This window comes from Octopus bimaculoides, chromosome 6 (genome assembly GCF_046866305.1).
Source record: "Octopus bimaculoides isolate indiv1 chromosome 6, ASM4686630v1, whole genome shotgun sequence".
Taxonomy (NCBI): Eukaryota; Metazoa; Mollusca; class Cephalopoda; order Octopoda; family Octopodidae; genus Octopus; species Octopus bimaculoides.
The window spans coordinates 84944554-84959876 of NC_142933.1; the positions used below are offsets into that span (position 1 = coordinate 84944554).

Here is a 15323-nt window from a genome sequence, read left to right on the forward strand (position 1 = left end):
GAAACCTTGTGACTATCTGCTGGGCTCAGCCCTAAAAAGAACAATACCTCACGATTTCTTAGCTGTTGCATTGTTAAATTTATCAACACTTCCCATCTACCAAATTTTACTCTTAAGGCATTGGTTAACCCGGGGCAATAGTTGAGGACGCGTGCACAAAGTGCCGCGCACAGTGGGATCAAGCCGTTAACTACGATGTTAACGAAGCTGCGAAGCGAACTTCATGCCAGCATCCATGACAGGGCCCCATGCCGGAGATAGAAACCGTGTTGCATCAAGCATGCCACATTGCTCTTTCCTCTTCTGAATTCAATAGAAAGCTATTGGTGCTTTGGTGAAAGCGTGTGGCTTAGTGGTTAGGCTACTCAGCTCGCGATCGTAAGATTGTGAGTTCGATTCCCAGCAGCGCGTTGTGTCCTTGAGCAAGACACTTGATTTCACGTTGCTCCAATCCACTCAGCTGGCAAAAATGATCTGTAATTCAAAAGGCCGACCATGTCACACTCTGCGTCACCTTGAATCTATCTACCTGAGAGCTACGCTAACGGTACGCGTCTGTGGAGTGCTCGGCTTCTTGCGAGTTAATCTCCCGAGCTGGCCGTTCCGTTGATCGGATCAACTGGATTGCTCGTCGTTATAAGCGACGGAGTGTCAGTATTGACGTCTTAATTTTTAGTGTCTCTCGTAAAAGCTCTGTCAATAAAAAGGAAAAGATTTATTGCCCACCCGATTAACACCGTTTTATATATTGAGCTAAACACTGGACGTTAGCAAGGAAATGAGAGAGAGAGAGAGGGAGAGAGAAGGAGAGATGAGGGGAGGAGGAAAGTGCTTAGAAAGCAAACAAAGGACAGAGACAGAGAGATAGAAGAGGTGAGAAATGGAAGTGAGAAGGAAATTAAGAGAGAGAGTTAGAGAGAAAAAAATGAAGGAGAGAATTTGCAAGACTGCACGGAAACAGTACTGAGTAGAGAGGAAGAGAGAAAATGTAAAGAGAAGAGTATAGAGGGAGAGAGAGGGGGAAAAAGAATAAGAGACTGCGAGATAGAGAGACAGAGAGAGAATGAGAGACGTGGTGAGAGTGGGTAAATATGTGGAGAGAATGGAGAGAGAGGGGTAGAGAGAGAACAGAAGGAAAATAATGTTGTGGGGTAGGAATGATAAGGCGAAAAGGTAAGAGACGAAGAAAGAGGGGTAAAGAGTAGTAGAGGAGCTGAAGCGGTGGGAGAGAGGATGAGGAAGAGAGCAAGAAATTGAGAGAGAAGGGGGAGTGATGTGGTGCAGTGGAAGATGTTGGCATAGAAAAGGTAAGAAAGACAGAGGAAGAGAAGCGGTAAAGATGGAGGTAAGAGAAAGGGAGGAGATACAATGAACAGAGAGAGAGAGAGAGAGAGAGAGAAAGAGAGAAAGACTGATGAAAAAGAAGAAGCAGAGAGAGAGAGAGAAATCGAAAGAAAAAAGAGTGGGGAGAATGAAAGATGTCGGTGAGTAATGTTATGTGTACGTGACTTGTGCAGAGTAATTAATTATATCATTATAACTGAGTGAGTGAGTGTGTGTGTGTGTGTAGGATCGCGGTTTCGATTCTCAGACCTGGCGTTGTGAGTGTTTATTGAGCGGAAACACCTAAAGCTCCACGAGGCTCCGACAGGGGATGGTAGCAAACCGTGCTGTACTCTCTCACTACAACTTTCTCTCACTCTTTCTTCCTGATTGCCTATCGGTGTTTTTTGCCGGACCGCTACTTTATGTGAACATAATCAAAATAACATCGGTTGTAAAGCGGTGGTGCGGGACAAGCACAGACACAAAGACACACACACATACACATACACACACGCGCACGCACATGCACGCACACACACTTGCCCAATATTCCAGCAGTGAAACTGAACCTGGAATCATGTGACTGGAAAGCAAACTTCTTACCACACAGCCACACCTGTGCATATATATATATATATATGTGTGTGTGTGTGTGTGTGTGTGTGTGTGTGTGTGTGTGTGTGCATTTATTCAATGTGTACAAATAACACGGAAAAAATAAATAAATAGTTACCAGGGTAACAAAAATTCACATAAGTGCCAAGGATGTTACAACCTGCTTATAAAGGTAGAAATTCCAGGGTTTAGTGAAATGTTTTGGTATCGCATAGATAAATAAGAAATGGAGTTAAACGCAAGTGTTATTCAAATCTTTATACTTCCGACATATTTCGAAGAAAACATTGATATTATTCCGGAGGGAATAAAATGATGTAAAACAATGCAATCATCTCGTCGGGGGAAAAAAAAGAGAAACAAAACACATCAATAAGCCATTTTAACTGAATGTGATTAACGCGTATATGATGAAGCGAGTTATTTTTTTAAAAAAAACGTTAATAGATCAAAGGCAATTTAGAGAAAGAGAAGGAAGAGAAAGAAAGAAATTAAAAGAAAATTAAGAGTGGAGAAATATAGTGCAATAGATGAATGGGAATAAAGATTAAAAGCGTGGAAATAGATATATGTAGTAGAAATAAAATGTAATAATAGGTATGAATCTGAAAGTCTATCTTCAGTACTGGATTTGCAAACTCCTTTTCAATGGTCAACTTCGTCTCTAGGTGTTTTCTTTTTTTTTTTTATCCTGTTGCAGACCGTTTTGGCCCCGGCATCATCTTCATTGGAAGATAATACCTGGAAGACATTCTCTTGCAGTTATCAATAATGTGATTGATGTCTTATGTATGTATGTATGTATGTATGTATGTATGTATGTATGTACGTGTGTTTGTGTGTGTGTGTGTCTGTGTGTGTCTGTGTGTGTCTGTGCGCCTGTGTGTGTGTGTGTGTGTGTATGTACGTGTGTGTGTGTGTGTGTGTGTGTACATATCCATGATATGACATTAAACGGGGTCCGGTAGTGAGGATCCAGTTCAGAAGTTCTGGAGTTGTGGAGAGCGTGAAATCACCCCTTAATTACCAACTCCGTTCTGACCCAGAACGGTAGTACCTATCAATGGATCAAATAGATTTCCCAAGGGTAGACGTGGCTTTCATTATTTTTGACAAAGCAGTGGGGAAAGCAGCTCTTGTGGGAGAAGATTCTCTGAAACAGACTTGCAGTCAAAGCAGTATCTTGCAATGCTTGTCACATTGCAGTCATCTTGCAATGCTTGTCACTGGAACCTACTAAAGTGATGAATAGAGTGGCAAAAGTGTTCTATAAGCTTTTACCACTTAAATCCAATGACGTACACATATCTCACTATCAATGACGTGCACATGTCTCACTTCAGTCTTATGTTCACCGGAACGCTCTTACCTATGACTATTGGAAGCCATCGAGTAGTCGATGGGCATCAAAGGTGCTCAACTGTGATCCTACCGAGGATTACGCCTCTCATTGAGAGACTGTTATAGGGGATATGTCAGTAAAATGTCCATTTTGCAAGGCCCTCAAGTGGGTTGAAGAATCCAGTGGCCTATGCTGCTCAAACGGAAAGGTTCGCTTGCCTGATCTGCAAATCACTCCTCAGCCTTTCCTCTCTTTACTCCTTGGTCAACACCCTGGTTCGCAGCAATTTATACAGAAATATTGTGCTTATAACTCTGACTTCCAGATGACAAGTTTCGGCCACAAACCCATTCATGAAGACTCCTTTATGCCAACGTTCAAAATTCAGGGCCAAACCTATCATCGTTTAGGCTCTATTCTTTCTGTCAACAGCGCTGAAGATCGATTCCTTCAAATTTATTTCAGGTGGCACTTGGAACAAAATGAAAAAAATAAAACCAAAGCAACTTAAACCGTCCAAAGGACGGGTGCGACTAGAAAAACAGCCAACAGCTGATGAAGGGTCGTTCTTTATGTTGTTTGTTTTGTTTTCCATTTGTGTCTTTCGTTGTTCGAAAGAATAGTTCATGTTCCATGTACTCGTGTTTCGTACTTTTTTGTTGTACACATTTCGTGGCGTCTTTTGCCCACATATGCATATATATATATATATACGTATAGATGTATGTACATATACGTATGTATATAGGCACACACACACACACACACATATATATATATATATATTACACAGACTTGAAATGTACCTATTGAATGATTTCAAGATATTACTATTTGGCTCGACTTCATTCTTACAGCTACACACACACACACATACACACACATATGTACCCACAAACACACACATACATGTACACACAAACACATACACACACACAAACACATATATGTACACACACACACACACACACGCACGCACGCACGTACGTACACATATATATGTATATATGTGCATATGCTCTTTGCTTCACTCACTGGTTCCAGCCATTGGATTACCACATACTGGAACGCAGCCTTCAAGTTTTATTGTTGTTTTGGTTGATTATACACCTTACATATTTATTCTATTGACCTTGCAGAACAGATGTTCACCACTACGTCTTTCCGCTTTGTCTTCCCTTTCTCTCTCTCTCTCAGCCTCTATGTCTCTCTCCGTTTGTTCGTCTATCTACCTCTCTGTCTCTCTCTCTCTCTCTTCTCTGTCTCTGTCTTTCTATCTCTGTGTGTGTGTGTGTGTGTGTCTTTCTATCTCTCTCTCCCTCTCTCTCTCCCCATGCTCACCTTACCAACGTACATCAAACACCTTTATCAGTGTTACATCGAAGACTAATTGTATATCGGCTGATATGAAATTAATTCCTGAACACTACTGCCTCCACCGCCGCCGCCGCCGCCACCACCACCACCACCACCACCACAACAACAACAACAACAACAACAACAACAATAACAACGACAACCACGACTCCCCACAAGCACTGCCAGCAACTCCTCACACCACCACCACCACCAAATGACTCCTTAGCATCACTAGTAACAACAGCAAACAAGTAGGAACACTCACACACGAAAAAAGTAATAAAACAAAAGGAAAAGACAAACCGACTAACACCACCATTATAACCATCATCGTCGTCGTCGTCGTAGCCACTACCATCACCACCACCGCCGCTGCCGCCGCGACGACCGCTGCTGCCGCCAACACCTCTGTCGCCTCCACAGCTACCACCCCCATCATCACTATCACGACCACTGTAGCCGCTGCCACCACAGCTTCAGCCATCATCATCGTCATCGTCGTCGTCGCCTTCATAACCACTTACACCACCACCACCATCAGCACCACCGCCGCCAGCATTACGTTACAACCATTTCCACCAATACATCCGTCAACTCAATCCCTACCACCATCGCTACCACCACCACCACCACCACCACTACCATCATCACCACCACCACCACCACCACCATCGCCGCCGCCATCATCATCATCACCACCACCACCACCACCATCACCACCACCGCCACCAAAAAACCACCGCCACCAACACCACCATTACAACCGCTACCGTCACAGCACCAGGTATCATCATCATCATCATCATCATCATCACCATCATCATCATCCTCATCATCATCATCATCAACGTCATCATTGTCGTTGTCGTCGTCGTCGTCGTGATGACGAATGTTAATTCCACTACTTCACCCAGCCATAAGACATCCCCCTCCTTCTTCCCTCACTCATACTTCCACTCCTCCGTCTCCCTCCACCCTTCATCCTTGCATATTTCGCTTACTTTACCCGAATGCTGCAAACGAACGAGATGCACGCATGCACACACACAATCACGCACACAATTCCCACATACGCATATGTAGACTCGCACAGAAACACATACCAACAAACACACACACACACACACACACACACCAACGCAAGTACGTATTACAAGCACGCATATACATTCCTATATACACAATCACACATCCGGAAACAATCTATTAAAGCCCATTGACACATACACACACACATATCCAAATACACAACCGCATAAAATCACTCACGGAATCACTCACGTACATATAGGCGCAATCACATATCCATATATTCAAAAGTATACACACACACACACACACACACACACACACACACACACACACACACACACACACATACACGTACATAGCAACCCTCCCTACATCAGCATACACACATACAGACAGTCATACATTCATCAACAGACATACATATAACACTCACACTCCAACACACTCCAACCAAACAGATGTACAATAGGATACAATTGACAACAGCGCACGCAACTATTTATTGTGTCTCAGATGTCTTGCGGACAGGATGAGGTACGATGTTCCCCAATTATTTCTGGCACAGAGATGGTACTGGAGATTTACGTATCCTTCAGGAACTGGCTTCTATGTAAGTAACAACCTGGCTGTTACTGTCTCTTTGAAATGTTTAACCACATTTTTTCAGTTTTTCGGGCGAAAACTGCTTGAGAATTTTGTTTGTAGTTACAAAGTAAAATATTAGCTTTTATAAAACACATTCACAAAGTAGAACTGAATGGAAATAGTTACCCTGTATTTAAATAGTATTTAAATGGTTTTGTTAATTATTCTAATTTCTTGTATTAGTAGTCAGGCGGCAAGGGCGACAAGCTGGCAAGCAGGAACAAAATGCTTAACGGCATTTCGTCCGTCTTTACGTTTTAGGCTCAAATTCCGCCGGGCTCGACTTTTCCTTTGATCTTTTCGTGGTCTATAAAATAAATATCAGTCAAATACTGAGGTCGATGTAATCGACTACCCCACCCTTTCTGAAATTGCTGGCTGTGTGCCAAAATTTCAAATTACTATTAGTAAGGCCTTACGCCTAGAGTACAAAGGATTATTAGAAAGGAAAGAGCGTCGAGCTGGCAGAAACGTTAGCACACCAGACAAAATGCTTAGCGGTATTTCGCCTGTCTTTACGTTCTGAGTTCAAATTCCGCAGAGGGCGACTTTGCCTTTCATCATTACAGGATCTATAAAATATGTATCAAATTTGGAACAAGGCCAGCAGTTTCGGGGGAGTGGGTCAGTCCATTACATCGACCCCCAATGCTCACTCAACGGGTACTTATTTTATTGACCGCGAAAGGACGACAGGCAAAGTCGTCCTCGGCGGTATTTGAACTCAGGACGTAAAGATGGACGAAATGACGCAAAGCATCTTACTCGGCGTGTTAGCGATTCTTTGCTACTTTAGGCACAAGGCTCGAAATTAGATTGACCCAGTACGCAACTGGTATCGACCCCGAAAGGATGAAAGGCAAAGTCGACCGCGGCAGAATTTGAACTCAAAACGTGATGACAGACGAAATACCTATTTCTTTACTGCCCACAAGGGGCTACACACAGAGGGGACAAACAAGAACAGACAAACGGATTAAGTCGATTATATCGACCCCAGTGCGTAACTGGAACTTAATTTATCGACCCCGAAAGGATGAAAGGCAAAGTCGACCTCGGCGGAATTTGAACTCAGAACGCAGTGGCAGACGAAATACCGCAAAGCGTTTCGCCCGGCGTGCTAACGACTTTGCCAGCACGTCGCTTTAGGTGTCTACTAAAACATTTCACCTAAGCTTACGTTTCCAGAAGTAATGCATGAGTTTGTTTCAGCATTTGATTAATGTGAGTTAAATGTAAATTTGGCCTAACATTGTTCGCTCAAAAGATTTATTACTAGAGAAAGAAAAATAACAAAAGAAAAGGAAATGTATCCCGGCGACTTAACTTCTTTATTACTTCCGCCTTAGCGATGGCGGAGGTATTGTTTTTAGTCGTGTTTGTTTGTTTGTTCGTGGACAAGATGTTTCAAGAACCGCTGGATGGATTCAGATGAAACTTTCAGGATAATACAGTTCTATATCTAAAAGATGAGGAATTATGTACATAATTTACATTATTTACATTCGACGGATATGTGTCCTCATCTTGTTTGTTGTTAACACAACGTTTCGGCTGATATACCCTCCAGCCTTCTTCAGGTGTCTTGGGGGAAATTTCGAACCTGGGTTCTCATTCCTAAGGTCTTTTTCGAGACCAACGGCTATCTATCTTTTTTCCACTTACTTCCTTAAGACAAGACGTGCTTTTGCCTGTTTCTTCTCAAAGCTCGTTTTTCTAGCGTTCACCACTTCACCTCATTATGGCTTAACAACCCTTACCGTTTATTTTTACAGTTTTGTTCTTACTGTCCTGTTTTTGTTATCACTTTAACCCTCCGCAAAAAATCCCAAATTTTATTTAATTTGCTTTGCAGGAAGGACTGTTTTAACGAAGTCGCGTCTTGTCGACCTTCGAAACGCGGAGTAGATAAAACAGGAGACAACTGATGAAGGGAATGTTCTTTATGTTGCCTGTCTCGTTTCTCTTTTTGTTTCTTTCGTTGTTCGAAAAAAAAGTTCGTTTTCTATCTTTTTGTTTTCTATGTTCTCGTTTCTCATTTTGTTCACGTTTTTTGAAGTTTTATACCCATATATGCATATATATATATATATATATATATATATATATATATATATATATATATATATATATATATATCATTTATTATTATATGATCAAACGCCACCCATCCATTTCCAAGTAGGTTTTATCTTCACATTGTGCAAATAGCGTAACGTTTGTTATGTTGTAGAGAACAAATAAATTGTGAATGCTTTATGAATAGATGGATGTTGGAGTGTATTGTCAAGAAAACATTTTATTCACTTGAACAATTTATCACAAACACCAGTGATGGGTTAATTTATCAATAGAATATTATGATTAGTTTTATCAAAGGACTTATTAAAAACAATTTATAAATTCACTATATATATATATATATATATATATATATATATATATATATATATATAATGAATGAATATATATGTGTGTGTGTATATATATATATATATATATATATATATATATATATATATGTGTGTGTGTGTGTGTATATATATGTGTATATATATATACACAGACACACACACACACACACACACACACACACACACACACACACACACACACACACACACACATATATATATATATATATATATATATATATATATATATATATATATACATATATGCTAGAGTTAGCTTGAATTAGCTTACCAATGACAGAGTAGTACTACCGAAAAACCTTCCCTATCAATATGGGCGATGCTGTCTTCCATTTCACTAGGAGGAAAATGAAAAGAGCAGGATACATTAGGGCTTATATCAAACTATTTCTGAAACGTTGAGCATTTCTTAATCAATTCGTATTACAACAGCATACATCTGCTTCGTGATTCCATCATCACTGCTTAAGAAAGTATGGTGATGCCTATGCTCCGTTGTGGAGTTCTAATAAGACCGAAATATTTCAGGGATTGTCTCCCATACTTTTTGAAATTAGAATATTAGTCATTAAGCAAATGGCATCTTTTCCTCGCGATACAATTACTTCTGATTATTTTTTCTTTTTTTTTTATGTTATTTGTTATCATTAACCATGTTGACACTAACTGACTTCTTAGATTTTCTATCTGGGGGTATCGACTCACAAGGCTTTGACCGCCCCGAGGCTATAGAAGTCGCTTGCTCAAGGAGTCACGCAGTGGAACTGAACCCGGAACCATGTGGTTGGAAGCAAGCTTCTTACCACACAGCCACACTGCGCCTATCCATGTTTATTTTTTATGTTTAGTTATAAAAACTGACAATACTATTGCTTGCTTCATGCTCATGCTTGATGGGGCTGGGGTCATCCCTGGTTGGTGGTCCCAGAGGCCTCATCTTGCGTGCCGCCGACCAGGTCTATCAGTAGTCCCCATCACTGGAGGTCCTGTGCCAATCTCTCTGCATCCTCCAAGGTGAAGTCGAGCCTCTGGAGATCTCATTTAAAGCCTCTGGGCGAATGTCTTCTACTATAGCTCGGGACCAGCCAATGCTTCGTGAGCAAATATATAAGATGGAAACTGAAAGAAGCCTATCGTATATATACATGTGTGTGTGTGTGTGTGTGTGTGTGTGTGCACGTGTGCATGTCTTTGTGTAATTTAGTGGTTCAGCAAAAGAGACCAGTAGCTTTGTTTGACCAAACTCTTCAAAGTGGGGCCCCAGGATGGTCGCAGTACAATCACTATAACAACTAAATGATAAAATGTATGTGTGTATGTACACACACATATACACATACATATATATTTATATATATGTGCATACGTGTGCATGTGTGTGTGTGTGTGTGTGTGTGTGTGTGTGTGATAAAATCAGACGAATGCATTATCTAGCACTGCTACAAGCGTGACGTGAACCTGGTACAGTCAGGTATGTAGCATGCACAACATCCATAAGATTTTGTAATACGTTACTAACTCTCAACTCATCAGGTTTACCAAATATACAAACGAGCAATGACATGAATCAACAGTTGAAGAACAGCTGGTTCATTAGCATGGCATTGCTCGTTTGTATATTTGGTGAACCTGATGTGTTGCGATTTGAGAAACGCATTACGAAATCTTATGGATGTTGAACGAACTACATACTGACTGTACCATGTTTAAGTCACAATAAAGACGCTTGATAAAGTAATTGTAGCAGCGCCTGAAAAGCTATTCGTCCATTTTTATCGTGTAACGCTTAAGTCTCCACCCATCTTTGCATACTATTAGAGTTGTGGATTACTGAACAAAAATGAAATACCTTTTTATCGATGCATTCTGTGCTATGGTAAGGAATTACTTAATTGCCTTCTGTCTAGCCTATAATTGTGATGTATTTTCAGTAATTGTATAGTACACAAATATAAGTTGTTGAACACGGAAGGTTATATCATATAAATGAATATATTTATATTCTTGCCATAATTGATATGTTTTAAGAATTTCTACTAATCGATCGATCTAACTATATATCTATATATTTGCTTATTCATCTCTATAGCTTCCTATCAATCAACGCACCAATTAATCATCCTATCTACCTGTATGTATATATGTATGTATGTATGTATGTATGTATGTATGTATGTATGTATGTATGTTTTATGTATGCATGTATGTGTACGTTTGTACATGTATATGTATGCATATATTTATGTGCAAATGGATTGATTGATGGAAGGGCGACTAGATGGAAGAGTGAACGCAGACAGATGTACTATATTCGCATATTCAATTACTCTCACTACATTTTAGTATAGTCTCCATCTTTCTGCAGGGATCGTTGCACAGCGCATAGTCAGATCAAACATGTTTTACAACCGAATGCATTTCTCGATGACGTTCACTCAACCATATATGTCGAATACTATTTTCAAATTGGTTGACTGAACAATAAAAAAAAAATTATATATAATGTGGCCTGACATTGGATTGAACCTGAGATCTGAATCGGGTTCTAAGCCTGTTTTCTTTCATTGTTTCTGCTTTGTTTCCTGTTGTTTCGATTTATTTTTCATGTACGCAGAAGTTCTCCAGGGCGTTTTAGTTCCGAGATGAAATACATGAGGAAGCTTGTATAGTTAGAAGTCAGGCGAGTGAGGCACAGTAACGGTGAAAAGAAGAAAATATGGTAAAACAAGAAAGGTTTGAAGGAGGTGGTACGTAATTATATATTCAAAGGACCAGGAACCGGCGATGTAGGAGCGGTAGGAGAAAGAGGAAGAGTGAGTGAATGAGTGAGAGAGAGAGATAGCGAGAGAGAGAGAAGGGGGAGAGAAAGATGTTACAACGATTTTTGCATATTGGTGGAGACTAAATTATCGTTCCGATAATCATTTTTAAATGTGACCTACATAGTGTATTTTGTGTGTGTGTGTGTGTGTGAGAGAGAGAGAGAGAGAGAGAGAGAGAGAGAGAGAGAGAGAGAGAGAGAGAGAGAGAGAGAGAGAGAGAGAGAGCGTATGTGCAAAGATATGTAAGCGTGCAAAGAATTTGCGACGTCTTCAGGCGTACTTCAGAGAGATACACTTATATATTACCTCTTCGTAATCGTAAAGAATTATGCAACACGGGTATCTCTGCAAGAGCAACATTGATATCAAAAAAGTTCTCCCGTCCAACAGCTGCTGAAAACTTCCTGTTTTAGTCCTGTGTTAGTCTTTCCTAAGAAAGAATTGAACTGATAACATAAAAGACAATAAACGCTCAAAGATAACAGTCAACTTTTAAAACTACATCAGCAAAAGTTTATCTAAAACCATGCATTTCTCTGCCCACTATTCCTGGGAGACTCGTGCAGGTTAGGTCCTCGGTATTTCCTCTACAGGAGGCGCAATGGCCCAGTGGTTAGGGCAGCGAACTCGCGGTCATAGGATCGCGGTTTCGATTCCCAGACCGGGCGTTGTCAGTGTTTATTGAGCGAAAACACCTAAAAAGCTCCACAAGGCTCCGGCAGGGGATGGTGGCGAACTCTGCTGTACTCCTCCACCACAACTTTCTCTCACTCTTACTTCCTGTTTCTATTGTGCCTGTATTTCAAAGGGGCCAGCCTTGTCACACTCTGTGTCACACTGAATATCCCCGAGAACTACGTTAAGGGTACACGTGTCTGCGGAGTGCTCAGCCACTTGCACGTTAATTTCACGCGCAGGCTGTTCCGTTGATCGTTTGTATATGGTTATTTCTAGCAGGTCAAGCGAACTCGTGGAGACACCTTCGTAGACTCGCAAACAATAAGTCGAGAGAATTGATATACTTGGGAATGTAATCAATACCAGCTGCCATAGAAAGACAAAAGAGAAACCTCAAGTAGGATAACTTTAGGATAACTTGAGTAGGATGATTTAAGCCTTTTTTCTCTATCTTCAATGTTCTCAAGTGAGCAGGCGGTTACGTATGTATGCTATATAAAAGCTGCAATAATGGTGGACACTACGCATAGAAAATGTTTGACGGTAACCAATATGGCGGTTGTTTTGAAACTTTCTCCAGCATTTTTAAGTGAAGGAGATTATTTGATCTCCCCATAAGAAGGCTTTAGAAGGACGTATTTTGTCAAGTACTACTAAAGAAGAGAGCGTCTAAAACCGGATACCCTCATCATGCAACCACAAAAACAACTCTCCTCATTTATAATACCTGTTTAATGTTTCAAATCTAACTAGTTTCGCCACATATTGACATTTAAAAGTTGTCAAACAACTAAGATTAGATTAATGTTGCATTACTTGAAATCGTACACACGTAAATATAGTCAACGAATAAGCAATTAAATATGATTGGGTGATTGATTTTCAAAAACATAACGGTGTAGTTTCGAAATTAGTAAGAGGCGGGGTGAAACTTAACGGTGAAATATATGAATACTCGATAATAAAATCAAAAAAACCTTGTGTAAAAGTGAGTGAAAATGGGAGGAATATATCCAGAAAATTGGGTGTTTCTCGATATATTCCGCCCATTTTCATTTGAATTCAAGGCGGTGATTTATAAAGAATCTCGTGAATTCCACTTTTTGTTTCTTTCATCTGTTTATATACTTGATGGACACAGAGGAATTCAGAGGAATTCTTGAGGTAGATCCAATGGCATTTATATCAATATTATGGATAACACCAGGTAGCCATAGACAGTGAAAGTGCTCTAATTGGCATACTACCAGGTGTACACTCAAGGTTTAGATAACGATGTGTGTGTGTGTGTATGTGTGTGTGCACCCATACACAAATTCATACGCATAGATAGATAGATAGATAGATAGATAGATAGATAGATAGATAGATAGAATGGATCTACGAGGGGGTGCTGAAAAGTTCCTGGCTTTAAGGATACCGTGAAAGGTCTGGTTGGAAGCCCAAACTTCCGACTACTTTTACAAAGCTTAGAAAAAACTGAAGGACCACTGCAATATGCGTGTAAATCTGAGAGGGTAATAGTTTGAATAAAAATCACAATTAACTGATCATCCTATATTTTCTTTTTCCCGGAACCAGGAACTTTTCAGCAACCCCGCGTATATGTAATATTGGTTTCAAATCTAGGCATAAGGCCAGCAGTTTCGCGAGAGGGGGTTAGTCCATTACATTTACTCCCGTGCTCAACTGGTATTTATTTTTATCGACCACGAAGAATAAAAGGGAAAGTCGATCTCCTGGGAATTTGAACTCAAAACGGAAAGGCGGACGAAATGCCACCAGGCATATTTGCCCGGCGTTCTAACGACTCAGCTAGCTCGCCGCCTTTCGTATATGTAATATTAATAAAAAGAGAGGTGTTTTAAAAATATCCGTGCACATTCATCTTGCTTCGCCCATCAACTGAATAATTTGTGTTGCATGAAGAAGTGTTATTAAAATAGCTTTGAAGCAAAAATATAAAGCAATTTTCTGATTCGTTCGTCTAGAACCTATTTGTCATTCAGACAAGCCGAACGAGATTTGTTCTGTGTTATAGAAAATATTGTGAAGTTAAATTTCAATTGAGTTCTATTTATATCTGTGTGAGTGAATCATAATACAGAAAAGGAATCCCCCTCCTCAGTTAATATGCGTCTTTGGAAACTGGAAAAATAGATATGTGTACAAGGTGATGAGTCTAATGGTGCAGAAGAGATAGACTGGGAGAGGGGCTAACCTAGTGTTTTTAGTGTGGATTTGAATACAAAACGGGTAGCGGATATGGAGATTTACTCTGTGGCAGTACTGCTCACAAAACCATCCTTGTTGAAAAGCAGAAGTGACGAAGATATTGTAAAGTTGATGGAAATTTCTTTTGGCATGAGACAAGGAGGATCAGCTGAAGGAATCCTTCGCGGTATGGATAATGGTATTGCAAGAGAGATGCAGTGCTGAGTAAACACTGCTCAGTTTGGTGGGATGGTTGAGTTTCTCCAGTTGTTGCCGGCTTTGTTATTTGTAGTGTTCTCTTTTTTTTACATGTAAATCTATGAGTGAACCACTTGATGCACATGTAGTAGTGAGTCTTTGGTTTTAGCATAAAACTGGCATACATACATACATACATACATAAATACCCTGTTGTTGACGTTGAAATTCAAATGAAGGAGCTTTGGATCTAGGTCACAAACCGGCTCTTTCTCTATTGGCAAGAAATCTTGAAATAATCTGAATAATGACATACATACATACATACAGACAGACAGACAGACAGACAGACAGACAGACAGACAGACAGACAAAGAATTCAGGTAATATTACGTCTGATGACCTGAAATAATAGGTACATACAAGTAGTGCACAGATTGATTTGCTGCCTAAAACTCCAACTTAGAACAGGGCATGGATATAAAACTGACAATAAGAAAATAAGCCATCTATTTTATATGGATGACATAAAAGTATATAGCAAAGACAATAATGAGCTTGAAGACCTATTACGTATTATGAAAGCATTCAGTGACGACATCGGGATGGAATTTGGTTTTGATGAATGTGCCAAGACTACCTTCCGGAAAGGCCACA

The 15323-nt window shown here is 40.1% G+C and overlaps 1 protein-coding gene across 4 annotated transcripts in view; it reads left to right on the top strand.

The window, feature by feature from the left end:
• The window catches only part of LOC106876414 (coiled-coil domain-containing protein 154), an 80438-nt gene that overhangs the window by 22416 nt on the left and 42699 nt on the right, over positions 1-15323 (top strand). The window contains exon 1 of one of the 4 annotated variants that reach the window (XM_089354169.1): positions 6073-6284. The exons of the other annotated variants lie outside the window; for them this stretch is intronic. Within the exon in view, the coding sequence (XP_089210295.1) occupies positions 6214-6284 (71 nt within the window). The 5' untranslated portion in view covers positions 6073-6213. Of the gene's footprint in view, positions 1-6072; positions 6285-15323 lie in introns of those variants that run through there. 4 annotated transcript variants of the gene reach the window in all.